At 40.6% G+C, this 27228-nt stretch overlaps 1 protein-coding gene across 1 annotated transcript in view; it reads left to right on the forward strand.

The window, feature by feature from the left end:
- Positions 1–27228, forward strand: part of LOC143126014 (anoctamin-1-like) — a 197835-nt gene that overhangs the window by 97150 nt on the left and 73457 nt on the right. The window contains exons 10-17 of the mRNA XM_076287933.1: positions 68–109; positions 10888–10952; positions 11244–11378; positions 12930–13090; positions 13830–13924; positions 16809–16880; positions 18646–18714; positions 18928–19129. Of these exons, the coding sequence (XP_076144048.1) occupies positions 68–109; positions 10888–10952; positions 11244–11378; positions 12930–13090; positions 13830–13924; positions 16809–16880; positions 18646–18714; positions 18928–19129 (841 nt within the window). The remainder of the gene's footprint in view (positions 1–67; positions 110–10887; positions 10953–11243; positions 11379–12929; positions 13091–13829; positions 13925–16808; positions 16881–18645; positions 18715–18927; positions 19130–27228) is intronic.

A 27228-nucleotide genomic window follows, 5' to 3' on the forward strand; every position in this document is an offset into this window, starting at 1 on the left:
TAGAGTGCTGCATAATTCTTTACAAATGGTTTATAGAATGGACAAACTCTGTTATGTGATCTTACAGGGAGACATTGATGGCATCCATGCAGAACCCAATGACCGCAAGGTGAGAGTCTGACTTAAACTTACTAATAACTACAACGACTGCAATTCATTTCAGTTCTAATAGATAAGGTTACTGATGCAGATGTGCACAACTTCAGTGTTTTCTGTAACTCTGTGTTTTCCAGAATGTGGGCCACCAAGGAATTGTAGGTGGGTCGCGAGAGGTAGCTTACATTAAAATCGGTGCCACCACTCCTACCATGTGCATCACACACTATGCGTAGTGCAGTAAGGGACAGAGGGACACAATTTAGACAATAAATAGGATTATCTTTACTGCAAACTGCTTTTCACTCTTCCCTGAGAAAGTTTACAAGTCAAAATGTACCAACTAGGGCTGGGACAACGCGTCGACGTAATCGATGACGTCGACGCAAAAAATACGTCGACGCAAAATATGAGCGTCGATTCGTCAAGCATAACGTGTGCTGCTAAATATTTTTAATTTTACACCTTCAGTGTTTTCCATACGTTGACTAATCTGTGGCTGGGCACCACGAATTCAAAACCGGCCACCACACATTGATGTTCTATGTTGTAGGCCTGCTATTTAAATTAAAGATAAGATAACATCATTTCATTGAGCTGAACTTTTTACTCACACAGCCTTTCCTCGCCCCGCCCGCTCTCTCTCGTAACGAGCCCTGCTACTTCAGTCTTTTATTTTGGAATCTTAAGAGCAATAAACATATATTGCAATGTTAAAGAATTCATGTTTTTTCATTCAGATATCTAAATAAACATGTATAAGTTGCTATTAGTGAATTAATGGGGCGATAATCGAATCGAAATCGAATCACTGAAAAAATTAATCGTTAAATTAATCGATGCATCGAAAAAATAATCGCTAGATTAATCGTTTAAAAAATAATCGTTTATCCCAGCCCTAGTACCAACACCATGGTAAATGCCAGGATGATACTTTTTGGGTCCTCTCAATCTCCACTATGCAGCAGATCTAACTTGAACATTACTTACTGTACTTACTTGTAATTGAGAATGCAGCTTACGCACGAGTGAGATACAGAAAGAGTGGCAGGCACCAGCTGGCTTGTCATTAGAGCCCGACCGATATAGGATTTTGAAGGCCGATACCGATACAAATATTTGTTCATTTAAAAATCCGATATTCCGATATATATATTTTTTTTCAGAAACGCACAACAAAACATTAACAGATTTCCCTAACATTAGTTATTTGTAGTTATTTATGAGTATTGACTGAAATAATATGATAATGCATTTAAAAAACAAACTTGTTTATTTTTAAATAATATTGTCACAGTGGAACAGAGGAACATCAAAATATACTAAAGTTCTGATAAATAAAATGTATAAAAATAGAAACTTAGTCTTTTGAACAAAAACATAATAACAACAACAACCAAATCAAAGTTACCAGTATTAAAAGACTTAGTAAGCTTCATAAATATAACTTTGAACTAAGACTTAATAATTACAAAAAATAATGATGACATTATTACTATCATCATCATTTGTATTATCATTAAACAAGAAAAGTTCACTCTTAAATGTTTGAGTGTGCGTGTGTAATAATTAGTCCCTATGCCTTATAAGCTACCTTATAATTACAATGTCAGCTTGCTTATACCTTTACCTGCACTTTTAAAATTATTTCCATCAAGCTACATCAAACCATTTTCAATCATCAGTTGCTGTGCCTTCTAAAACCTACTATTTAGTGATCTAAATCCATTATGTAACTTGTTAATGCTGCGGCTGAACAACAGTCTGAAACGCACACATCGCATCATTGGATTTCACACACGTGTAAAAGAAAAGCTAACTTTTATGCACAAGCTACGTATGCAGGGACTGTAACTACAGATATACTAGTTATAAATAATTACTTTATTTAGGCAGAATAAGTTCGTTGTGGTTTCCAAGCGTATTAATGTTAACGTTAGCGGTCTTCCACTGATATTCATGGCATTAGCTAGCTTTGTGGTTAGCTAGTCTATGATGAGCCCTAATTTAGCAATGGATACGTCATACTGCAAATTGTAAAACATACGCTTTCAAAATAACAGGCCGGGGAGAGATGATACGTCTCACTGCTATAACTGTCACGCTATTAAAGAAATAAATCTTCAGTCACATTGTCAAAAGTTAAAAGAACAGACAGTCAACTACACTATAACAACGTAACGTAATTACTAGCTAATTCCGCTTCACTCTTGGCTTATTTAACAGCAGCAAAACTGGACATTGTTTTCACGAAATTTTGTCATGCTTATTTGAGTTAAGAGAACTGATGGGGATGTTCTTTTAATTGTTATTTCAAGCAATGTATGTCTCGTGACCAAATCACCATGAACTCACTTCACTGATGATCTTACTCGCGGATAACTGGTTCTCTCTGCCCGACTCTGGCTGGATCAGCAGGTTGCAGGATGTGTGTCGCGTTATACACGAGCGAGGACGGTGTAGAGTGCCCTCTGGTGGACAAACTATACAACGCCAACACTCATGACATGGTTGAAGGGTGTTTCGTCCGTTTTTATTTTATTTTTAAAATATTCATTTATCGGCCATTATAAATGCCGATACCGATAGTTTGGAAAATGTCTAATATCGGCCCGCCGATAAATCGGTCGGGCTCTACTTGTCATTATTGATATCTCCTTTTGTAACATAAGAAACTTTAAAAACAAAAATAATGAAGGCAATAAAGACGAGGCTACAGGAGATATACAACCGGGACGATTGAAACGGGGGACGAATGAAACATTCCGGTTTTCTCCGAGTGCAACGATGATAGACCATCATCATTTGGACAAAACATAAAGCATATTAACCTCCGTTGCTCAGCCAAATGCCTTCCTGTTACGTCCTGGTATCACGGAGTTACAGGTGATAAACGATTTTTGATGGTCACAGTTTACATCATTAGCGGTTTATTTTTTTTGATTATTAAAGAGTGTTTTTCATTTAAAGGTTTGACTTCATGCTTATTCAGTAGAGCATTTAGTGCTCTCCCCAATCCCAGACGTTCACATTGCATGATTGTTTGTAATGGATGCAAAACAGCCTATAATGCTAGATGTCTATGGCGGGACGATTGAAACACCTGTTTCATTTGTCCCGACCAGGCAGTAAACCCCATATATTCTAAGTCAATGCACACATATCTGTGTTTATACTATATTTTATGCAGGTGAGACATGGAAAAGCAGTTTTAGAAAGATGCAAATATATTTGGGGCTATCAGGTAGGGGTCGAGTTTTGCCATGTTAAAGGGGACCTTGGCAACTATTTCAACGTAATAAACCCGTTTAGAAATCATTTGGATGGTTAAATGACCTGTTCCGGTGAAAATGGTGACTTTCCCCGCTGCGCCTAGCGTCCTCAGGCGGAAAACCAACCTTGCAACATTGAGACTACTGTCCCGGAAAGAGAAGTGGGAAACAAGAAACTGTGTTTCTTACCTTGTAACATCCACATAGTTCTGCCAAACGTATGCTAACCGTTCGCTAGCTTGTAGAAACAAATCCATGTGCTTTATCGTTACCTTTTCCCACAGTTTGAAATAGCATAATGCACAATTTCTCCAGCAGAGGGGGAAATCCTGCCAAGTTTCCCTTTAACCTATGGAGACTGACGGCCTGTGGGTCATGAAGGGCACTTATTTGGATGTGTGGTGGCTTTAACCACGTAAAAACAGAGTGAAATAACATTTTGTACTATAGAAACATTATATAATTCGAAACATGCATTATTCTAGCTATATTAATGGCATAGTGCATGCTATTTTAATAACCGCGAGATAAGCGCTTTACCATGACGTCAATGAGTTGTTAACAGACATGAACCAAGACATATAGCCCAGCAGCAATCTATCTAAAATAACACATACTTGAAGTACCATTCATGATATTGTCAAATATTGAAATTGTGGGAAGTTTACATAATTTAAGCTGTATGTTTTATTCGTCCCCCATGCTGTTTCATTCGTCCCAGCCAGGAGGGACGAATGAAATAAAACGCACGTTCGACTTCTCCTTAAATAACTCTTGAACGGGTTTGTTCAGAGCTGTAAATGCAACTGTATTCGACAGAGGATAGATGTAGGTTGCTAGAGACAAAATATTAACTTTCAGTGTTTTACGATGTCTTTGTAAATTACATTTAATTAAGAAGTGTTTCATTCGTCCCGGTTCTCCCCTATAGTATAAGTATCAAGGGCGTAGGTTTGGTCTGAGCTTTGGTGAGGACACTACCCACTAACCCCCCCGAAAAACAAACAAAAAACACTCAACTCTTTCACCAGCCACTATTAGTCCTTGGGCCAAGGACCCAAAATATAGCATACCGGTACCATCTGGGTGGGCAAATTCTAGTTGTGATTTTTTTATACCTACACATCCCTAGTTTATGTTTTGATATGATAGACCTCTGAGATTGGTAGCTTTTTAGTGGTTATCACCTAATGAAGTAAACCACCCCCCCAAAAAAATCGCATTTTAGACACCTGGTGCATATCCTGGTTGAAGCCATGGTTAAGACACTTGTCAGTGTTGTATAATATTGGTATAATATTTGGTATCATTTTAAAGATTATATCCTGAGCTTTCATTCAAACACATTGTTGAGGTCCTCTGACCAACACAGAGGACACTGGAGCTCTTTGAACTAACAAAAACACAACATTTTTCACAATTTCCGCCTAAACTTTACACCTTCTTTATGTCCTGTGGCATCAGAGAACATTACAGACACAAAAGACAGAACCTGAAATACTCTCAGGACTCCAAGGATTCAGGAAATGTATGCTTTACCCATACTACTTCATTGTTGGATGTGATTTTAGGGCTGATTTTGGCCAAAATTCCGCACATGGAACTTCATTGGTTTGTTAGGTAGATGTGTAATGGTGTTTCTATTGTCATGCCAAGGGTAAATGTAACATTTTGACCACAGCTATATCAGGTAACCTATGTAAGGTATTTAAGTGTATAAGTTGGTAAGTAAGGTCAGAAGTTTATAACAATGTGGTTTCCACAGGTAGGCTTTAAATATGTGTATAACCATGTTGTTTCCACAGCAAAGTTACATAAGGTAAGTAAGGTAGGTAAGTGTATGACTATTCCATGGGTGTAAAAGGGGAGTATGCCAAGTAAAGGTAGTCAAAAAGAGTTTGATGTAATTGGATTTTAATGAACTAATTGAATTTAATTCCTGAAACACCATACCACCAATGACTACAGTTCAACATCATCAACATCACTGTCATCAAGATCTGAGTCTGTCAGCTGTAAAACAGGCTCTTCCTCACTGCGTTGGTTGGCACAGGTTTGTAGTTTACACAGATTTGTGCACTTCAGGCCATTAAGGAGGCACGTACACTTTGGTAGTTGGCATGACCTAACACACTTGCAAGCCAGCAGATGCAAGACGGCATCTGGTGCTGGAGAACCACGCATCCACTGGATCTGAAGCTGTCCATCATCGTCTATGGTCCATCCATGGTCCTTGGGGCTTGGTACAGATGGCTGGGCTTCAAGAGACCGCTTCCAGATTGCAGCCTGGTAGTTGGCACGAAGTGAATGCATGTATAGGCAATCCTTGCATGGCGGAAGCTGACTAGACTCTACCTCACCACGTCTGGTGCAGAAAAGTTGGTACAGAAGAATATTGACATCTGTAGTGTGTGTGGATCTGCTGGACCTTGTGCCCAGAAACAATATTCCTAAACTGGATGCCCAAGTCTGCACCCCTGTTTACCCTTTCTGCATCTTTGATTGACATTTCCTTGTAAACATCAAAGACCACATCAATGCGCTCACTCTTAGCACCTTCATGTAAGACCTTAGCCAGCATTGATTCTGCCAGCTGTGCAAATGTTTTATCATTCCCTTTCATCTTTTGCACCAAGCTCATCCCATCGATGATGGCTGTTGATGGCTCTGGAATGACTTCTGCTGGGGTAACACTCTTCTCCAACTCTCTGGCAAGAGCTGCCTTGTTAGTTTTGCGGAACGATCCATCCCCATTAGCTAGGGACCATGGCAGTGGTCCCAGGGGATGAGCCAACACATCGCTCATGTGTAGCTCTCGGCTCTGGGCCACCAGAACCATGTGGCCAAACAGATTCCTATCTGCCATAAGAACTACTTTATTAGCTTGACCTTTGCTGAGTGTTTTTCGCCGAATCTCTGAGAATGTTTTTAACTTCTTTTTTGTCATCTTGTCATGGAACTGTGTGATTGGTGGTTTTGTCTCCAGACGCTCATGTTTGAAGACTTGATATGCATCCTCTCCTATTTTTTGGGCCTCAAGCAGGTCTTTGGCCACATCTGGTGGAGCAAGTGTGGCACTTGACAAGCTCACAAACTCATTTTGGTCTGGACTCAGTGGATTCACCCAGCAGTTTTCCAGGATATCAACAATGGACTGTACATCAGCGTAATCTCTCTTGATCCGGGGCAGTTGTAGGTCTGGGTGACTGAGCAGAGAATTGCCTCGACCCACCATCTCCCTCAGTTGCCTCAGGTAGGTACTGCGGTACTCTGATGTTAAGTAGTACTTTGACACAGCTCCAGGCTTGAGGCTGAAGCCTTTGGTTCCTCCAGGTGTTTGTGTGTCCTTGTTTACGGTCTCTTCGATAGTTTGATCTACAGGAATTCGCCCAAAAGGATTTTGGCTGCCAATTTGTACAGAGAAGCCTCCCTGCAGGAAGTGGGCATGCACTTCAGGATGTTCCACAGGCAGTTGTGTCATCTTGGCATAATAGTAGGATAAGTAGCGAGCATAGTTGAGCTTGTCATAAGCAAAACACCAAGGGATCATCTCTGATGCATGCAAGATGCAACATCCAATTACCTTCTCTGGGGGTTCGAATCAGGCCTAACATGATCTCTGTCATATCAAGGTATGACATCCAGAAAGCTGAAAGACCATTTTGGATCCGGAGGGAGCCCAAGTAGACTTGGAACAGTTCCATGATGCAGCTGATTGAAACATCTTCCATAAGCTCTTTGAGTGTTGCCTGACGGATGTCACAATGGAAGCTGTCAATGCTCCTTAAGGCTTGTTCAAGATGGCAATACTCTGTTGGATGTTGGCCTTTAAGCCACAGAGGGAAGCCTTTCCAGGCAAGCTGCATCAGTGCCTCATAAACAAGCTTGTGCAGCCTGACAGCTCTGTTGTACTTTCTGCCTTCCATAACACCAGCTACCGACCCCTCAGCAATGACACCAGATTCCACACAGAGGTTTCACAACCCTGCATCTTGGAAACGTTTCCCCAGAATGGAAAGAAGATTGCAAATGGTGTGGAACATACCCATCCTGATGACAATGTTGTTGAACTTGTCATGTTTCCATGCAATTTCTAATGCTTTAGCATAGAGTGCTTGGTCGAACACACAGACAATTGTCTTTAACTGCAGGGACTCCATGATGCTTACTGACTGGTTAAGTATTTCGTAGACAGTAGACAACTCTGTAGCAGGAGCATTTATTGTCGGTAGGTAGCTCACAGTGTCCTTTACTACTGTGACATCATTGTGGACCTGAATGTTGAATCCAGTCCAGCTGCTCACTGTCTGAGCTTCTGGGGTACACATTCGAGCAAGCACCCAGGAAAGATTTGTTTCCTTTGCAGTCTTGATCTGTGTTGTAGTGTCAGCCTCTAGAGTTTGGGTGAATGGCGGTCCCGCTCTTTGTCCAGTGTTATAGATGGGCAGCATCACTGTGTTAGGGCTGATACTCCTCTCCTTTGACTTGATGATTGTAGGCATGATTCTTTGAGATACAGGTCCAAAGACCTGAACAGCAATGCCATTGACTCGATGAGAGGTTCCTGCTCCACTAACCGTCTCTTCTAGCCGGTCTATGTTGTCAAAGGCCAGGGTAGTGAAGATATTCTGAGAAATATTTTCAGGTAGTGGTACACCATCCCTTGAGAGTTCCATCTTCCGCAGACACAATGCTGTGTCAATCTCTTCAACCTGAGAATAGGACACACTGTGTCCAAGGCGATTCAAGGTGTGTACAAGTTCTGTGTTTCCTGTCAAGGACTTTAAAGCAAACGGGAGAAGTAAGTGTTTTGTTGGCTTGATTCTGCCACAGGTGACTGCAAAGATCAAGTCACTGCCAAAGGATGTGGTAAGTCGCTTGACCCTTTCTGATGGGCTTGTGCACTGACAGTTTCCAGTCAGCAGTGTTTGTAGGAATTGAGTGATTAATTCAGGAATAATGAATTCATCCTCTACATTCGGTGGCCACACATTTTTGCTGTCTTTTTTTTGTATTTCGTCTCTCATTAGCAAAGCTGCTTTTGTCACAACATCCCCAGAGACAGATCTGGAACAATGTAGTTCCATATTCAAGGAGTACACAGTTTTGGCCAGCTCAGTCCTTGATAGGCTGTCTGGGTACAAAAGAAGCTTCCCTTTGTCATCAGAAAATATGTGAATGCATTCACCAAGTTCATTTTCCAACCTACGGCAGACCGGGACTCCTACGCACTTTCCCCTAAAGATGGCAGCAAAGATGGCAACATTCCGGTAAGGTACTGGCTTGATGAAATTCATTCTGGACTCTCTATCCGACCCCATAAAGACCTCGGGATACTTCGGTTTGGCTTTAGGGACCCTCTACTCACTACCACGTAAGTGTAATGTTTGGAACTGTAGAAGAGGTATAAAAATAGCGTTTTGTAGCGGCGAAATAATATGCCCTTCTCACTTCCACGCTAACGAGTTTTGACTAAAAACGGTAAAATCGTACTTTCTCAAAACACATCCGAATGACATGATTTTGATGTCAACTCAACGTACTGTATGTACTCCCAATCATCCGTAAATTGATCTAAAGTGCATTTTACTCCGGATAATTTCTAGAATTCTAGATTTCTTTGTGATTATACACACAGTTGTCTTCAAAATGCAGTGTTTTGTAGGCTATTCCAAGCATTTCACATTAATCATTCTTGTTTGTGGTGTAGGCCTATGTCTTGAGTGATCACCGCCCCAGTAAATGTCTGGGACTTTAAATTAGATTTTAACTCCATGCCGTTTTTGTTGCTGGACAGAGGCATTTTTGATTCAGAGTTGTCCTATCGATTTAATAAACGACACACACACTTGCGTGGTCAAATTAAAGAATCGTTTTTTTGCAATTCCCACATAACATTAGATAGACCTACTTCATTTAAAGAAAATGTTGTTGGTTGCTATGTTTTATGTTATCGCTACTGTTTTTTTGCGCAGATCAAACTTTGTTACTGATAGGCTCATACTGTAGGTGCAATAAATTTTAATAAAAAGGCCTAGCCTAATTGAATAAAGAGTAAGGCAAAACAAATAGCCTAATAGCCTAATGAAACATACGAATTGATGCAGTATCTTTGCAACATTATTAAATTAATCTGTCACCATATGCCTACGTTTGTAAGGAGGAGAAAATTTTAATTTGATTCACAATGAAACGTTACATTTAATTGACATGTTGACAATGAGTAGTTTTGGTTTTGTTGGTGGCGTTATTGCATCCCTTTTATGCCTACAATGCAAAATTGTTCCCTCGGATTGGAAGCTCCTGTAGCCGCATACGCATTTCAAAACATCGCGACGTGAAATGCCACAAAAAGCAGTTTGTAAATACATGGGCGGATTATGAACCTTCGGGCCCCTGGGCCCAGATGTATCAAGGGCCCCCCACTTATTGTTGTATATGTGGGAGGGGGGGTTTGGGGGTCCTCCCCCAGAAATGTTTTAATTAGTTTGATGTGATTTCCTGTATTCTGGTGCATTTTGGGGATGGCCAATACCGGTAGGCCCGTGCAGTAATCCATCCCTGTGTAAATAGGTCTTAGTGTAGCTTAAAGCCAACTCTGCAAAGGGGGGGGGGGGGGGGGTTTAAAACACATTTCAAAATTATATCAAAGAGGAGAGATATCATGGATGTTACAAAGTACCAATGGTATTCTCTCCTGATAGATTCTTTAGGACTTTGTTGTGAAAAATACAGTTGAACATGTCTGAAATAGACTCCGACATGAAAAGTGAAAAAAGAAGGCCCAGATTTGCAATAAACCCTTTAGCAAGGTATCAAAATGATTTTTAAACATGATCTTCTTTGCCTCTGTGAATCACAGTTTAGCACCACCTGCTATCAAGGGCCTCTGAAATATTTTGAAAGAAAGCTGCACTCTTGCAGTGGCTGAGTTTATTGTCTCTGCACTGCTTCATCTGCATAAAGATCAACCCTACAAAAATTAAGATTCAATGTCCTATTAACTGCCATTAAGAGTCAATGTCAATAATAGAAATATTTATGAATATAAACATTTATGTAAATCCAAATGTGTCAATAAGGTGCCCATTATTAGAGGTCTGGACATGCAAAAGAGTGAGGTGCGGGACAAGTTTTGAAAGTTCTATGTGGAAACTCAAAGTCAAACGCATGACAGAGTTTCTCACAGTGTGGTCCAGGGACCACTGGTGGTCCACGAGCAGACATGGTAAAATATAATGGGACTGAAAGACCTGTATAATCTGAATGTGAGACATTGATATGTAAAGCTTGGCGGGGACCAGCACTAGCACTATAGCACCACTTTCACAGCACAACTAAACCACTGTAAACTGGCATGGTCAAATCCCATTAAGAATAATTTGTAGAAGAACAAAGAGTCTTTGCAATTTGGATGATGGTTAGGAAGATGTGAAAACACTAATGTCCTCTTCCAGGAGGAGTGTTCCAGTTAGATTAAAAGAGGATTTGTTATATTTTAAGTCATTGTTTTCCACAGATCCTCTATGAGGAGTGGGCGAGCTACAGCATTTTCTACAAATACCAGCCAATTGGACTCATCAGGTATTATGGTGAATCAGTCATCAGCTCATCAGACCCTCTGTACCCTTTGAACATTATTTGACATATTTTTTTGACAATGTAATATAGATTATTTTCACAATAGAAAGTATTTAATCATGAAATAGGCCAGTATGAACACATAGTGTAAGTAATGTAATATCAGTCTAGTAGTGAATGGTTCTGATTACATTAGGGAATATAATGTAATATTTTGCATGGTTATCAGTTTGCTTGGTTATTTTGTGGAGTGGAAAGTTGCCCATTATATGCTGTCTGTCTCATTCACAACAGAAAATACTATGGGGAGAAGGTGGCCCTTTACTTTGCTTGGCTGGGTGTGTATACTCAAATGCTGATCCCAGCAGCCATTGTGGGTGTTATTGTGTTCCTCTACGGCTGTGCAACTGTAGACGATAACATTCCCAGGTCTGTTAGCCCCTTGGGCATCATCAATTTCTATTGTCAAATTTCACAGGTAATCTCAGATTATGAAGTGTTAGATATTAATGAATTCACAACAAAAAATACTTTCTGTGTATCTCATGTCCAATATAGTGCAGCATAATGTCAGCATGGCACCTGCACACTCCCCCTCACCTCTGACATCAGTGGCATTGTGCAGTGTGATAAGTAAGGGATAACGGCCGCCGAGGTGTCCTGTTATATGGAATTAATGGACGAGGGCGAGAGGCAAAGAACTCCCCGACACGCAGCCCAAGTCCATTCATTCCGTATAACAGGATACCTCGAAGGCAGTTATCCCGCTTTCACCCGGTTGCCGATTGAGGCAATAGTTTAAAAAGAAGGCAACTTGTACAGTTTGTTGTACAACCTCCTTTGGCCCTATAACAGTGATAGCATGGACAGTTAGCTTGTTTACAGTTGATTCCATTGTTGCGAAGCCTGCTTCCAGGCTCAACCGATGTCCTACTATGGTTGTTAAAGTTTCCATTCATAAGCATTGATATGGAACAGTGATTAAACTTTTTTTACCAGATCTAATAGCAGAATTAATAGCCACCTCACCAGCCAATCAGAAAAGAGTTTTTCTTCTCTCCGGATGATAAGTGAAGGATAATGGACGACACGGCGTTCGGTTAACATAAATTAATGCACGTTCGAAGTTGTAAAACAGCCCTGACGCGCATCGGGGATGCCAGCTGTAGTGGCACGCACGCAGTGCATAGAGTACATAGGCTGTAGTGGCACGCACGCAGTGCATAGAGTACATAGGCTGTAGTGGCACGCACGCAGTGCATAGAGTACATAGGCTGTAGTGGCACGCACGCAGTGCATAGAGTACATAGGCTGTAGTGGCACGCATGCAGTGCATAGAGTACATAGGCTGTAGTGGCACGCACGCAGTGCATAGGCTGATTTGAGAGTCCAAATGAGTGTATACATGCAGGAGTAAGTTGAGCGTCTATTGCATTATCTGGGTGTGTTACCAGTTACACAATCAGGGCTATTAGTTGCCAAACAACAAACACTATCAAAACAGGATAGACACATTTCACAGTGTATCATGTCTGATGTCACCGATATGCAATGGTCTGTTTGCCCCAAGTTTCTTTTAACAGCAACAATATTCTGTGTTGATGTAGATACTGTTGATCATCCTTTTAAATGTGTCAATGTCACGTGTACATGTAGCTCTGCTAGTCTTTTTTTGTTACTCCTCCACTCAAGAGAATGTCACACATCAAACATCACATGGTCTCGTTTCCATAAAGTTGGGCAATTGCCAGATCAATTTTGAATCCATTTCACTTAGTAGTGACTTCCACTGCAAATACTGCTCGCATCATCCATTTGACTTAGTAGTGACTTTCACTGTGGAATAGTATTGTTCAACTCAAAAGGTTTCTGTCAAAAAAAGATTTCAAATAGAGCAAGAATATGTTTACTTTATGCTCAGCATTTAGAATTAGCATGACACAAATTCAATAACTTCTTTCTGATCAACCTTTTGCGCAGTATGGAGATCTGTGACCCACGCAACAATATCACTATGTGCCCCCTATGTGACCATGCCTGTAGCTACTGGAAGCTAGTGACAGCCTGTGGCACAGCCCGAGCAAGCCACCTATTTGACAATCCAGCCACAGTCTTTTTTGCTGTCTTCATGGCACTGTGGGGTAAGCCTGTCTGCATTTTTTACCCTTGTTCTGTCCTATTTCTGTTACTGTACTTAAAGGTTTATTAAGCTGTTCTCCCTAACACGGAGTGGGAGGGAGGGAAAGGTCTGAATGGAATTATTGGGTACTCTTTTTCTATTAGAAGAGGACGTACATTGGTTAGTGGGAAACCATTTTTTCCTTTCCCTGTTTTTTTCTTATTATTACTTAATTCATAAGGCATGTCAATTGCATTGCTATTATTTGTGGAAAATTACTTAATCGCTTTTCCTTACGTAAAGCACATTGAATGACCCCCTGTGTTTGAAACGTGCTTTATAAATTAACTTCACTTGAGTTGACTTAAGTGGGCAAAACTATGAAGTGCTTTGAGTGTGCATACACATACACACCAATTTTGCGAGAGCGAACCTCTAAGTGCAGTGGTTTTGGTGACCCTATGGGATACATATCTGAACACTCCAAGCAGGATAAACTCATTTTGGAGAGGGTGTTACAGGGCACATCTGAGTCATATTCTTACACAGTGGTGCCTTAGGCAATTGACCAATGCTATGAATGGTCACTACAGGTAATGTAAGCATGCAGGTTTGTAAATTAGTGCAATTGTAGATGTTTGAATGGTTGGATTGTTTATTGCTGTTGATATGTTAAAAAGACAAAAAGAGTTCCATAGGTATGCAACTTAAAGAAAAACAGAGTGATCTGTATAAAGGCTCCCCACCATTTAACTCCCCAGCCACTATGTTTATGGAGCACTGGAAGAGACGACAGATGAGACTCAACTATATCTGGGACCTCACAGGCTTGGAAGAGGAAGGGCTTAATGACACAGTAAGTAAAAAATGTAACAGTTTATCATTTAAATGCAGTGAAATGCCTTGTGCTATTGGTTGAGGACTATAACCAGTGACTGATGGACAACTTATTGATATTATAAGTTATAACGTATTAATAACTGATAATTTATTATAGAACTTGTTGTCCACTGCACAACACGGGCTGTCTGCAGCCAAGCAACAACATAGATTAATCAATATACCACAACAGGGCACAAGATACAACCACATAGCAGCAACATGCTTCACATTTGTAATCAGGACCCATACAGGCCCTCACAGTACAACACATTCAATAGTGTGCCAAGTGCCAGTAGTCAACATCAACAGCAATGCAATCTTCATGGGAAATTTCAAACATGGGAATTCTTTCAAACTCAACAACAAAAAGATGACCGTTGTGTTGTCATTAAAAATGTTGTCAACTATTTTAATTTTAGTTTTTATTCTTGTCACTGAATCATTAAGAATGACCTTTTCTCTTGCTCAAGTTCACCCTTCTCCAGTTGTGACTTGAACTGACCTGTGTTTACGCATGCACACATCAAGTAGCCAAAGTTAACCTGTGCACGTCTTTTGACTAAATTTGAATCATTGTAAGTGTAGAGGAGTGAGCTCGAGCAGATGGTTGGTCAGTCTGAAGAATGGGTCAAATGCTGCGCTGAATTCAAAATGCTTTTCTTTTATTCAATTTTTTAGAGTACCGGCAGGTTTATACAAAACAAAACAACGATGACAAACAAACAAACAAAACACTGAGTTATGTATAATGTATATACGTCAGTCAGGTTGCCAAAATGGACTCTTATAGATGTGATGTTCAAAGCTGACCACAGCGTCTCTCTGACCCCGTTGTTGTCTGGATGTTCTCGTCCTTTTTCTCCACTTGCATCCGGTTCACAGCACCAAATGTTGGATTCTTTGGTTTCTCCAGGAAAATGTTGCGTTGTGTTTTAGTTCTAATGTCTGTATTGAAGATGGTCTCAAGAAGACTCGACGGTTGGATCAGGATCGGTGATTAGATGATATATTGTAGATGGTAAGACAATGAATAACAGAACACAGGCTACAGTAAGTCTTGAACAGTAAAACTGCACTAACAGTCATGGTTGTTGTTAGAAGCAGGCTGCTGAGCGTCCTGACAGAAGATGCTCCTCGATTTGCTTCCTCAATCCGTCTCAAAGTCAAAACCTGAGACAAAGCCTGTTATACTAAAACATATGAACCTAAATCATGCCAATGTGGCAGGTACCAACCATTGCAAAAAACCGGCTGTGACCAGATGTAAAAATACTGACCCTGGAGCAGAACAACAAGACAATATCTCTTTTGGCTCATGTTATGACTGAGGCCTCAAAGATGTCGCCAACCAACATGGCAAAGGTGCTTATGACATAGGCCTAAGCCTCCCTTAGTGTCCACATCTGGTCAGGCTTTTGGTACTTAACAAAGTTATATACAATGGCATGGACCTCTCTGTGTTGTATACTACACACAGGAGTACGATATGAACACCTCAGAATACTGTGAGAATACCCCAGAATTCTACAGTATTCAGTCACATCAGAAGCAATGGCAGCCTTTTCATCCTTAACCGCCTCCAAGCAAAGACAAAAGTGCGGAAGGTTCTGATAAGGGGAGATGCTTTTTGCAGATGATGTAGCTCAGCACACTCCTAGGATGCACTACAGCAATTGATCAACTGCTTTGCGCACGCATGCAGAGCATTTGGCTTGACCATCAGCCTGAAAAAGATAGAGATACTGGGCCAGGACATAAGAAACACCCCAAGCATCGGGGAGGCCTTCACTTACCCTCTTACCATCTCCAACAATCTTTCCTTGGACAGCTGCCACTATGGCTTGTTTTTCTTTATTTTTTTATTTTGTTTTTCTTTCCTTTCTTTACTGGATTGAGCTACCTCTTTCTGTTACAAAACTACAAGCACTATTCTTGTGTGGCAATACTATACTATATCTATAGATATATCTATCTATCAAAGAGGGTTTGGGAAAACCACATGTTGACCACCAAGATGCAAGTGCTAAGAGTGCTAAGCACTCTGCTTTATGGCAGTACAGCATGGACACTTAACACCCACCAAGTGCACAGAATCACTAGAAAACAAAAATCTCAGAAGGATTCTGGGCATCATATGGCAAGACCATATCCTAAACAAGAACATCCTGAAACAGGCAGACATCCCAAGTATGCTTGTGCTCACATTAATTTTCTTGTTCTGCCATGGGAGTCCAAGGCAGTACCATATTGTCTAAAGTGAAATTTGGTACACATTTTTAGGATAGGCCCTTGATTATTTTCACAAGTTTCATGTCTGCACCTTGAGCTCTAAAGTGCCAGCAAAGGGTCAAAGTTAGACATGTGTTTATTAAGGTAATTTTTGAATAGTATGCCCAAATATTGAATACCATGTCAATTGCCTCCAAATTGGATGTTCTGCCATATTTGAGTTTGTTAAAAAACATAAATAAAGTTACTACAGGTCACACATTTTGTCCCATCTTGACCAGTTTTAAGTTGAAAGGATCAAGTCCAACATTTTTCTCTTATGACCGTGCCACCTCATCATGACAAATACTTCATCACCAGTTCAACTGCAAAGAAAGGACAGGATGGAGACTGCACTATTTTTTTTACTAAAGTATACTCTTTTGATCCCGTGAGGGAAATTTGAAAAAGTGAATGAATAAATATGTTGTGGGGTGTGGTGTTGCAGTATTTTGAGTTGCCACTTTGAAATTAAATTGAAATTGGATTTGATTCTCAAATGCTGCACATCTTAATAAGTTACTTTGGATAAAGGTGTCCGCTAAATACCTGAACTTTGCCTCTAAATGTGTTTTTTCACTTCTTGTTAGGACCATCTAAGACCTGACTACGAGTTCCGAGTTATGCAGAAAACTCTTCGAAAAGAATCTCACAGTTCAAAGGTAAGTTTCTTCTCCTGGAAATGTGTATCTTATAGAAGAGACAGAGACACCCAGAAATGGTTAAATTATTTTTTCCCTCCAAAGTTAGATACCACTGGCCAGGTGAACACTGTTTTACACTCTTTGAGTCCTTTTCAATTAAAAAAAGCTTTATTTTTCCATTAACACTTTGAATGCCGTACTGTTTTCAGAAGCTTTGGCCCAGAGCGCCAGCAATCTAGATCATTGTTGACGATTTTTGTAGAGCCAAAGCGTATTCTATGTTATAGCTATGGACACATACTATGGCTCGTTTGAAGGTGAGACTTTAAGCTCTCAGTGGGTACAAACCGTTCATTTCTACATGCCTCTGTTCGTGAGAAATCCCAAGCTAAACAGTGGCTAGTTTTAAGAAATTGAGATATAGCGTCTTTTATGAAATACTGTATGCGCTGTTGGAGCCTGTCACTCTTCTGACACTTACATTTCTGGGTCAAAGGACTTGTGTAAGATGAATATAGTTTTTCTGTTCACAAAACCACCTTTCTACTGCTGTCGGGCTCCATAATTCTATATCAGACATTTTCTATTTCAACCAAGAGATTTAGGAGAAGAAACAGCCACCTAAACAGTTGTTGCTGACCAGATTCCTCACGGAGATTGCACCCGATTGGTCCGATTCAATTTGTTTTGGAGTTGGCGGCCTATTTAAAAACAAAAACATTAGGCTATGCATTAAGCATTAGACTATTTTTGTCCTTGTCGTCTTCAGAAGTTGATCGAACATTATAGGCTATAAATATACAGCCGTGAGTAGACAAAATGTAATGAAATAAACACTTAAATGTGTAAATCGGACTTTGTTGTAGTAGTGTGAAAGAATACATGCTTAACCATTTCTTGCCTTGTTTGGCTGTTTTGGATCATTTTGTGGTTTAATGGACCAATGTCGCCAAGGTCTCTTGGCAGCCTGCCTGAACTTTTCCTCCAAAAATCTTAATGTAGCCACTTGTTTTAGTGTTACCATTTACTTTGAGAAGGTCACGTTGTAAGTGTTTCGAAAGGTTATAAAAATGTTATTTTATGAAGGGTGTGTTTTTAGGCTACCTTAAACTGTCTTCCTGTCATGGCCACTTTGAAGAAAAATCTCAGCCTGTAGCTGTTCCTGTGAGTGAGTGGTCTCCATGATCACAGTGTAATCTGAGTATTTAGTGTATGTTATATCTGGGTTATGCTACTCTGTTTTATTGGGAACGTCCAATAGTGGCTGCCAGCTAATTTTCAAGACCCAATGTGACCCTTGATCCAAAATGTTGGCCCACCCCTGATCAAAACAGTCAAATTTAATCAATGTAGACCCTTAGTCTAAAATAAAAAAAAAACAATTGAAAATTATTTATCCTCCCACTCACACCCAAACTCTGTGGTAAATTGTTCATCTCATCACCAGAGGCTAACGATTCAGGCCCTACTTCTGCCACTACTGAAATATGTTAGGTTGGTTGATGAAATATTCTCTATAATTTATGAAAATTATAGAGAATATAAGTTTGATTTATGAAATTGTTTTAACTGTGGAGTGGAAATAGAGGATATAGTCAGAAAGGTTTAAGATGCTACAGCAAATGCACACTGCAGAGATTATGATTGCTGGCAGGTTTATTAAGAGTAAACCAGGTGTTTATTCAGAATCACAGTTTTTCTGTTCCTATGTTTCTCTAGGCCTATTTTCTGTTGATTTAAATATGCTTTCTAATAAATGTTAATATTGCTTTTTCTATTTCAGAAGGTTAAACTAACCTGCAAAGACAGAATGCCAGCATACATGACCATCCTCATCATGATGGGCTTTATGGTAGAGCTTTTGGAGGCTTGTTTTTTTTACATTTACATTTAGTAAATAGCTAATAAAACTAATTATAACCTTTATAACCCCTGTTGAGTTTAATTTGTTATTTTAAACAATAACATCACTTAAACTATATAGCACTATAATTTCGAATCAATATTTTATGTATGGTTACAGTGAAACAGATTTTTACATTCCTAACTGTCGTTTATTGCACAGATTACTGTGACATTTGCCATCGTTTTTGGGGTTGTCCTGTACCGGATCTCCATTAAAACAGCCTTGCACATGAGTTCCACATCTACCATCCGCTCAAATGTTCGTGCGACTGTTAAGTCAACGGCTGCTGTCATCAACCTCATCATCATAATAATCATGGATGAGATCTATGGGGCCCTGGCTCGCTGGCTGACTGCCCTTGGTAAGTTTTGTTTTGTTTGTTTTACAGCTTTTGGTAAAGTAAACTAGATTTATACCCAGAGGACTATTTCACAAAACCTTGATAGCAGATTTAAATAAAACATTTTGGTTATCCTGGCTTAATGTAGCTTCTAATTGAAACCAGTCCATCTCAAACTAATCTTTTTGATCTAGCCAGCACCAGTTGTTAAGGTCGTGCAAAAAAAAGATGGGACATAGCAGAGCGCTGTCCCATCTTTATTTTTTTAAAACCAATCCATGCCAATCCATGTTTATACAGGGCATACAAAAAAGATCCTGCATGCTAATTGCCCTAGCAACAATCTAACAACCACCTCTAGAATGTCAACCTAGCAACCACTTTATTTTGCATAGCAACCACCATATGTACCCGAGCAACACCCTAGCAACCATCCTGATAATATTAGCAATACCCTAGCAACCATGATAATTACCCTAGAAACAACTTAAAGGAACACGCCACCCAAAATCAGTAGTAATATATGTTCTTACCTTAACTTTCACGAGTTGAGTCATACCTCTCCCGCGCCGGTAGGTGCACTCAAACGCTCTGTCGCGCGGCGCGAATGTGTTAGCATGTTGCTATGCTAGCGGGCTCTGCCGTGGCCGTAGAGAGAGGAACATAGCAGTAATCAAACACCTCCATTTTTTCCCTACTTAAATACAGTTGCACGAGTAGTTGATAAAAATGTGTCGTCACACAACATGAAACGTGGCGATTTTCCAAGTGAATAAACAGGAGAACTACAATGTGTGGCGCACAGGGTTGGGTCAGATTACTTTGAAATGTAATCCATTACTGACTACAAATGACATGGCAATTTTTGTAATCAGTAACGTAATCAGGATTACCAAAAACATGTAACGTAATCTGATTACTTTAGGATTACTTTTAGATTACTTCAATAAATATGTCCCTTAAGTAAAAGACACCACCACTGAATTGATGAAAGAATTCTCATTCTATTTTTCTGTTTATTATTTCATTACATCTAAGAAATCTCTTTGCTCTGAGTAAAGCTTTCCTGTGTGAATTAACTGATCTTTTCCTCCAAAAATCTTAATGTAGCCCCTTGTTTTAGTGTTACCATTTACTTTGAGGTCACCAGGTCCCAAAACACCCAAAACTAATACATTTCTATAGCTATTCTCCACTTTGGGGGTGGTATTTTGGTGGTTGAAATTTTCCCCATCCCAAAATTGATCACTTAGTCATGGATGTGATCATGGATCACTATTCTCCACTATTTTTGATCCCGTGAGGGAAATTTGGTCTCTGCATTTAACCCAATCGGTGAATTAGTGAAACACAAACAGCACACAGTTAACACACAGTGAGGTGAAGCACACACTAATCCCGGCGCAGTGAGCTGCCTGCAACAACAGCGGCGCTCAGGGAGCAGTGAGGGGTTAGGGGCCTTGCTCAAGGGCACTTCAGCCGCGGCCCACTGGTCGGGGCTCGAACCAGCAACCCTCCGGTTACAAGTCCAGAGTGCTAACCAGTGGGCCACGGCTGCCCCAAGGGCACACCTGGACAATGAATTTAGCTTTGTCCATGTCCATTTCAATTGTGGGGGTGAGAAAATTATTCCTTTGGGATGTTTTTCAACCAGGGGGACCTGGTGACTTTCTCAAAGTAAACGGTAACACTAAAACAAGAGGCTACATTAAGATTAGGAGGAAAAGATCAGGCAGTGTGCCGAGAGACCTGCCCAAATAGTAAATAAGTTAGTAAGTAAGTATAGATACTCTTTTGATCCCGTGAGGGAAATTTGGTCTCCCAATCCACAAATTAGTGAAGCACAGTGAACACACAGTGAGGTGAAGCACACAATGAGCACACAGTGAGGTGAAGCACACACCAACCCGGAGCAGTGAGCTGTCTGCTACAACGGCGCTCAGGGATCAATGAGGGGTTAGGTGCCTTACTCAAGGGCACTTCAGCCGTGGATGTGGGCATGGGAGAGCAGTGCTCAACCACTTTCCCCGCCCACATTTTTTCTACTGGTCGGGGATCGAACCGGCAAGTCCGAAGCTTGTCGAATTAAAAGATAACTAGGCTATCATTAAAAAGTTGCATTGCTTGCATGATAAAATGTAATCAGGTAATCCCCAACAATGTAACTGTAATCTGATTACACAATTTTTTTATTGTAATCTGGGCTGATTATAGTTACTTGATTTTTGTAATCTGATTACGTAATCCAGATTACATGTAATCCGTTACTACCCAACCCTGGTGGCGAAATAGCACTTGGGAGTACTTCGACCTAGCGTGGTAATATTATTAACACCTAATTGTAGATCCTATCCACCACAGAGTTTAGAATCCATGCTGGATCGACCCTCAGCCTCTCCCTCCCCTCTGAGCGAGAGAGAGGCACACACACTAGAGATGCGCTAATGGGCTATTATTTCAACCATAACTGCATAGCAAAACTTATCATCCATCAGCCATCCATCAGCACCAAAGTTTGTTGACCAATTTTCAAAACTGCACCCGCCCACCATCCGTTGGTTGTTTTAATGTAGGCTATATGGGTGATGCAGCTCTGCTGACGTGAGGCTAGAAAGCCCTTGCCTGTTCTAGAAAGACTGATCTAATGGGGCAGGTCTCTTGGCACACCTCCTGATCTTTTCCTCCTAATCTTAATGTAGCCTCTTGTTTTAGTGTTACTGTTTACTTTGAGAAAGTCACCAGGTCCCCCTGGTTGAAAAACATCCCAAAGGAATAATTTTCTCTCCCCCACAATTGAAATGGACATGGTGTCATTCAATCTCAGGCCATGTCCCTGGGTCAAAAAAATCCAGCGAAAGCTAAATTCATTGTCCAGGTGTGCCCTTATAAAGGTTAAGATGAGTTGTGCATGTTTGGAGAATAGTGATCCATGATCACATCCATGATGACTAAGTGATCAATTTTGGGGGAAATTTGAACCACCAAAATACCACCCCCAAAGTGAAGAATAGCTATAGAAATGTATTAGTTTTAGGTGTTTTTCAGACAATGGGACCTGGTGACCTCAAAGTAAATGGTAACACTAAAACAAGGGGCTACATTAAGATTTTTGGAGGAAAAGATCAGTTAATTCACACAGGAATGCTTTACTCAGAGCAAAGAGATTTCTTAGATGTAATAAAATAATAAACAGAAAAATAGAATGAGAATTCTTTCAATTCAGTGTCTTTTACTTAAGGGACATATTTATTGAAGTAATCTAAAAGTAATCCTAAAGTAATCAGATTACGTTACATGTTTTTGGTAATCCTGATTACGTTACTGATTACAAAAATTGCCATGTAATTTGTAGTCAGTAATGGATTACATTTCAAAGTAATATGACCCAACCCTGGTTGTCTGTGTCCTTTCTGCTGCTAAATATGGGCTTACGGGACTTGTACATTATCACATTCTGTTTTTATTTGCCTTTTACACAACGTCCCAACTTTTTCTGTTTTGGGGTTGTAATTAATGTGCTTGTTGAAAGCAGCACACTATTGTTCTTCTTAAGTTTTCATCTTTTTCTTGTTATTAAGTGTGCTTGCTGCAAAGCAGCACACTTATTGTTCTTCTTAAGTTTTATTATTATTGGGGGCCAAGCAGCGAAGCTGCGAAGGCACCCATTGAGTTACTAGCTTTTCCTATTATTATTATACTTCCGCCATTGGAGTCTATGGCAGCCCATAGAACGCCTGGCTAAAAAGTGCAGATTTTTTGGCAGAAAGTTTCGGGACACTCCACTGACCACTCACACTCATTTACGGACCTCTAAACCCAGCCATTTTCGCCACCAACAGGTCAAAATCTGGCCGAAAATTGAACCGCTGGGTCTAAAGTTATGAAATTTGGCACACTGATTCAGCACTGTCCCATCATCACTCTCACCAATTTCCAGAACTCTATGCCCAACACTCTAGCGCATACATGGGCCACATACGGCCCGCGGGCCACATCCGGCCCGTGGGCTTTCCCTGACCGGCCCGCGTAAGGTCCGTGAAAAAACAATAGTCAAGGGCCTAGCATAGAGATAATGCACGCAAATCAATATCGTTGCTTTTATTTTGAAAGCGACTGCTATTTGTACGCCCATACATTTGTGCATGGATGCATACGATGTAAACACCCTCACTGATGTGCTGGTGAATAGAATTTATGCTTCTGCGTCGACACAATGCAGTTGCCTTTAAGTCCGCGTAAACCTTTCAAAGTTTTGTGTCTCTTATGTCTGCGTCCCTCACCACCGCAAAGGTTGTCAGAACGAACTTCTGCTGTTTGTTGGAGATACGAAGTGTTAATTTCAAAACGTTACTGGCAGATAGACAGTTTACATTCGGATAACCCCGTCACTGTAACCAAAATATGTCTGAGTTTATTTGCAAAGCTTATGTTAGCGAACTAGTATGATGCTACTACCCACAGGTTGCTTGAAGCAGCCGGCTCAACACACAGGGCGAGTTGACCAATCACAGTTTTGTGCATAAAGTTAAAGCAAAAACATAGCCTACATTTTTAAAATACTTTTCTTTGTGCATGTTGATTAACTAATGACAGCCTACTATTGTCTGCTTCACATTTCACAATTCACATAGTCTAATTCTGCATAGAGTTAATTTAATGATGGTAATGATTTAATGATGAAATATTGCTGAGTATTGATGAAATGGTGGCACAGGCCTATGGTTGTACTGACTCATTCACATTTTCATGGCCTAGCCTAATTATATAGATATTGTAGTACTTTTTTATCAGCAGGTCTTGTAGTACTTTTTTATCAGCCTTTGAAAACTGAAAAAAAAATGTCAATGTCAAAAAATAATTTTACGAGAATGAGGATTAAATACTGGACATAGATTAAATAGCCTATTGCTGTTTTTCCTTGGTCTCCCTCACATTTTCATCTGTTCTTACGAGTAGTAAACAAAACCATATGATTTACTTAATGTTATACAAGAACAGAATAGAATTGGACAGAATTGAGTTCAGACTTGAGTTCGGTATTTTGGGTCCGGCCCTCCTCAACAGTCCCAGTTTGTCATGTGGCCCCTTGGGGAAATTAGTTGCCCACCCCTGCTCTAGCGCCACCAATGGGTCGAACCTGGATTGCATTCACGCATGTGACCATTGAACGGTGCGTCGGATTTTCACATATCAGGCAACGTTGGAATCCCTGGACCGACCTAAGTTCAATGACCCCTATTTCGTCACTTTCCGCCATATTGGACCTCCGCCATATTGGATTTAGTCCAAACTCTACGAAAAGTTTCAGCGGTCAGAAATTTCATCCGATTTTCACGGAACTTAGCGGAGATGATCTTCTGCCCGAGCCACACAAACGATACTTGCCAGATTTTTCAATTTCAATTTTGTTTGCCCGTGACAGCCAATCAAATATGGTGATGAACCCGCCAAACAGGAAGTGGACTAACATCTCCGTGACGCTTTGAGTTAACATAACAAAACTCGATACCATTAGTCAGGACACTGTCCCAATCACTCACAGCAATTTATATGCATATAGATTGAACACTCTAGCGCCACCACCAGTTCAAAGCTGGACATGCGTTCATGCGCGTGATCCTTGACTCTTTTGTCTGATTTTCACAATTGAGGTAGCATCTGAATCCTTGAACAATCTCGAGTTCATCGACCCCTATCCCGTCACTTTCCGCCATATTGGACCTCCGCCATGATGATGATCTTCAGACCGAGCCGCACAAACGATACTTACGACACATGGCGACGATGCCGCCTAACAGGAAGTGGGCTAACATCTCGGCTACTCTTTAATGTATGAAGTCCAAACTTGGTACAGGGACTTGGTATCTGATTGTGAGGACGCCCTAGGAAATTGGCATCATTTGGCCTCTATAGGGGGCGCTGCAATACAGGAAGTGAGCTTGTATCTCAGCAACGCTTTGATGTACGAAGTCCAAATTTGGTATAGAGACTTGGTACCTGATTGTGTGGATGCACTAGGAAACTGGCGTCATTTGGCTTCTACAGGGGGCGCTGAAATACAGGAAGTGAGCTTGTATCTCAGCAACGCTTTGATGTATGAAGTCCAAACTTGGTACAGGGACTTGGTATCTGATTGTGAGGACACAGTAGGAAATTGGCATCATTTGGTCTCTATAGGGGGCGCTGTAATACATGAAGTGGGCTCAAATCTCAGCAACGCTTCGTTGTATGAAGTCCAAACGTGATACATGGGCATATTATCTGATTGTGAGGACATGCAAGGAAAGTGGTCTCAATTGGCCTCTAGGGGTGTTGCAATGAAGAAAATGAGCTCACATCTCAGCAACACTTTGGTGTATGAAGTCCAAACTTGGTAGACGGACATGGGAGCTGATTGTAAGAACGCACAAGGACATTGGTGTAATTTGGACTCTAGGGGCGCTGTAACAAAGTAAATGAGCTTATTTCTCAGCCGTTCTTTATCCAATTGCCATCAAACTTGCTGTGAGTGGTTGCTCATGCCATGGCAACTCCATTCCTGCTATAGCGCACTGCTTGGCCCCCACATTGCTGCTTGCAGCTATATTTATTATTATTAAGTGTGCTTGCAAAGCAGCACACTTATTGTTCTTCTTAAGTTTTCTTATTATTCCTGTAAGCCCGATTTTTGGCCAGCTCCTGCTCCTAGACCTTTTGAGATATCGCCACCGGTCCAACTCTGGAACGTCCGGCCGGAACCGGTGTAGTGCGGAAATTGAAAATGATGTCACTGACCCTTGTCATTCTTCCGCCATACTGGATTGAATAGAAAGCGAAACTAAAGTTTCACAGGTCACAAATTTGGTCCGAACTTCACGAAACTTGACGTACATGATCCTTGGACCAAGCCTCACAAAAGTTACAGAAAGGATTTTTGATTTTTGAAAGCGTTTGCCCGTCACAGCCAAACGAAATCGGCGGCGAAGCTCCGAAACAGGAAGTCGTCCATATCTCAGGAACACTGTCACATATCGATACCAAATTTTGTATATGAACTGGGGACTCCAATGTGAGGGTGCATAAGCTAAAAAAAAAAAGAAATATTCCAAAAGTTTCCATCATTTTGCAAACCACCCACAGGTACTTGGTAACTCTCACCATTCACCTTTGCACCATTCACCTTCTATCACAATGCCTTCCAAGTATGCTCAATGTCTCTGGGCAGCCACAATGTCTCCGGGCAACGTTGCCCAATCATGAAATCCTTGCTCTGCCATGGGATAGTATGGACTTACGAACTGGAATAGCAAGGAGAACAGTAGCTATATATAGCTTACATAATAGAGTTGTTTTCACATTGACGGTATTCAAATTAAATTTTCATTATTGTTAAATATCATGATGGGAGAGTATTATTAAAAATGTTACAAGTATGCAAATTCATATGTTTACGGGAAATTAGGTTTTACTAGGTTGTTTTGTTGTAAAGACATGCAAGGCATTCTGGGCCATGTAATAGACAAACAGTGGTCGGCAGCGTTAACTTGATTTCCATACGTATTAATATGAATAGGTGTTTCTGTAAACCTAGGGACAATAAACAGCCATCTCTGTTACAAAAACGACCAGGTAATCGCTCACTGAAGAGGAAACTATGATAAAAACATTGTTTTCCTCAAAGCATGGATTTGACGACAGTAGGAAGCCGGACATGTCACGTTAATGTTAAATACATACGCTAGGTGGCAACGTTGTATTACATTTCACATACATACGGTGACATCATTAGAATTATGTGAGCTTCACAAGGAAGCAAGGTGCAAATATTATGTAATTTATCATGGGAAATTATTGGAAATGTTATTTCTTGTTTTTTCTAATTGCAAACCACACACATCCATTCGTAATCACAAGTAGGCCTACACATTTAATACTGAAAGACGTGAGGGTGCAGCCTACAGTAGTCCAGTTTCAGAGTGACGAGTCCGTGGCCAAACAAGTGCCCAAAATATCGGTTTCCATGTGTAGAACTGTGCCGGATGGTGTGCGTCCTTTATGAAAGTAAGTGTTTTATAGAGTTACAGACATGAGTCATGTTGTAGTGGTCAACATAAATGTGCCCCTTCTGTTATTAGAATGCT

This window comes from Alosa pseudoharengus, unplaced genomic scaffold, assembly GCF_046254945.1.
Source record: "Alosa pseudoharengus isolate Yale_2024_CS ecotype anadromous, Long Island Sound unplaced genomic scaffold, YU_APseudo_1.1 YU_APseudo_1.1_scf_16, whole genome shotgun sequence".
Taxonomy (NCBI): Eukaryota; Metazoa; Chordata; class Actinopteri; order Clupeiformes; family Clupeidae; genus Alosa; species Alosa pseudoharengus.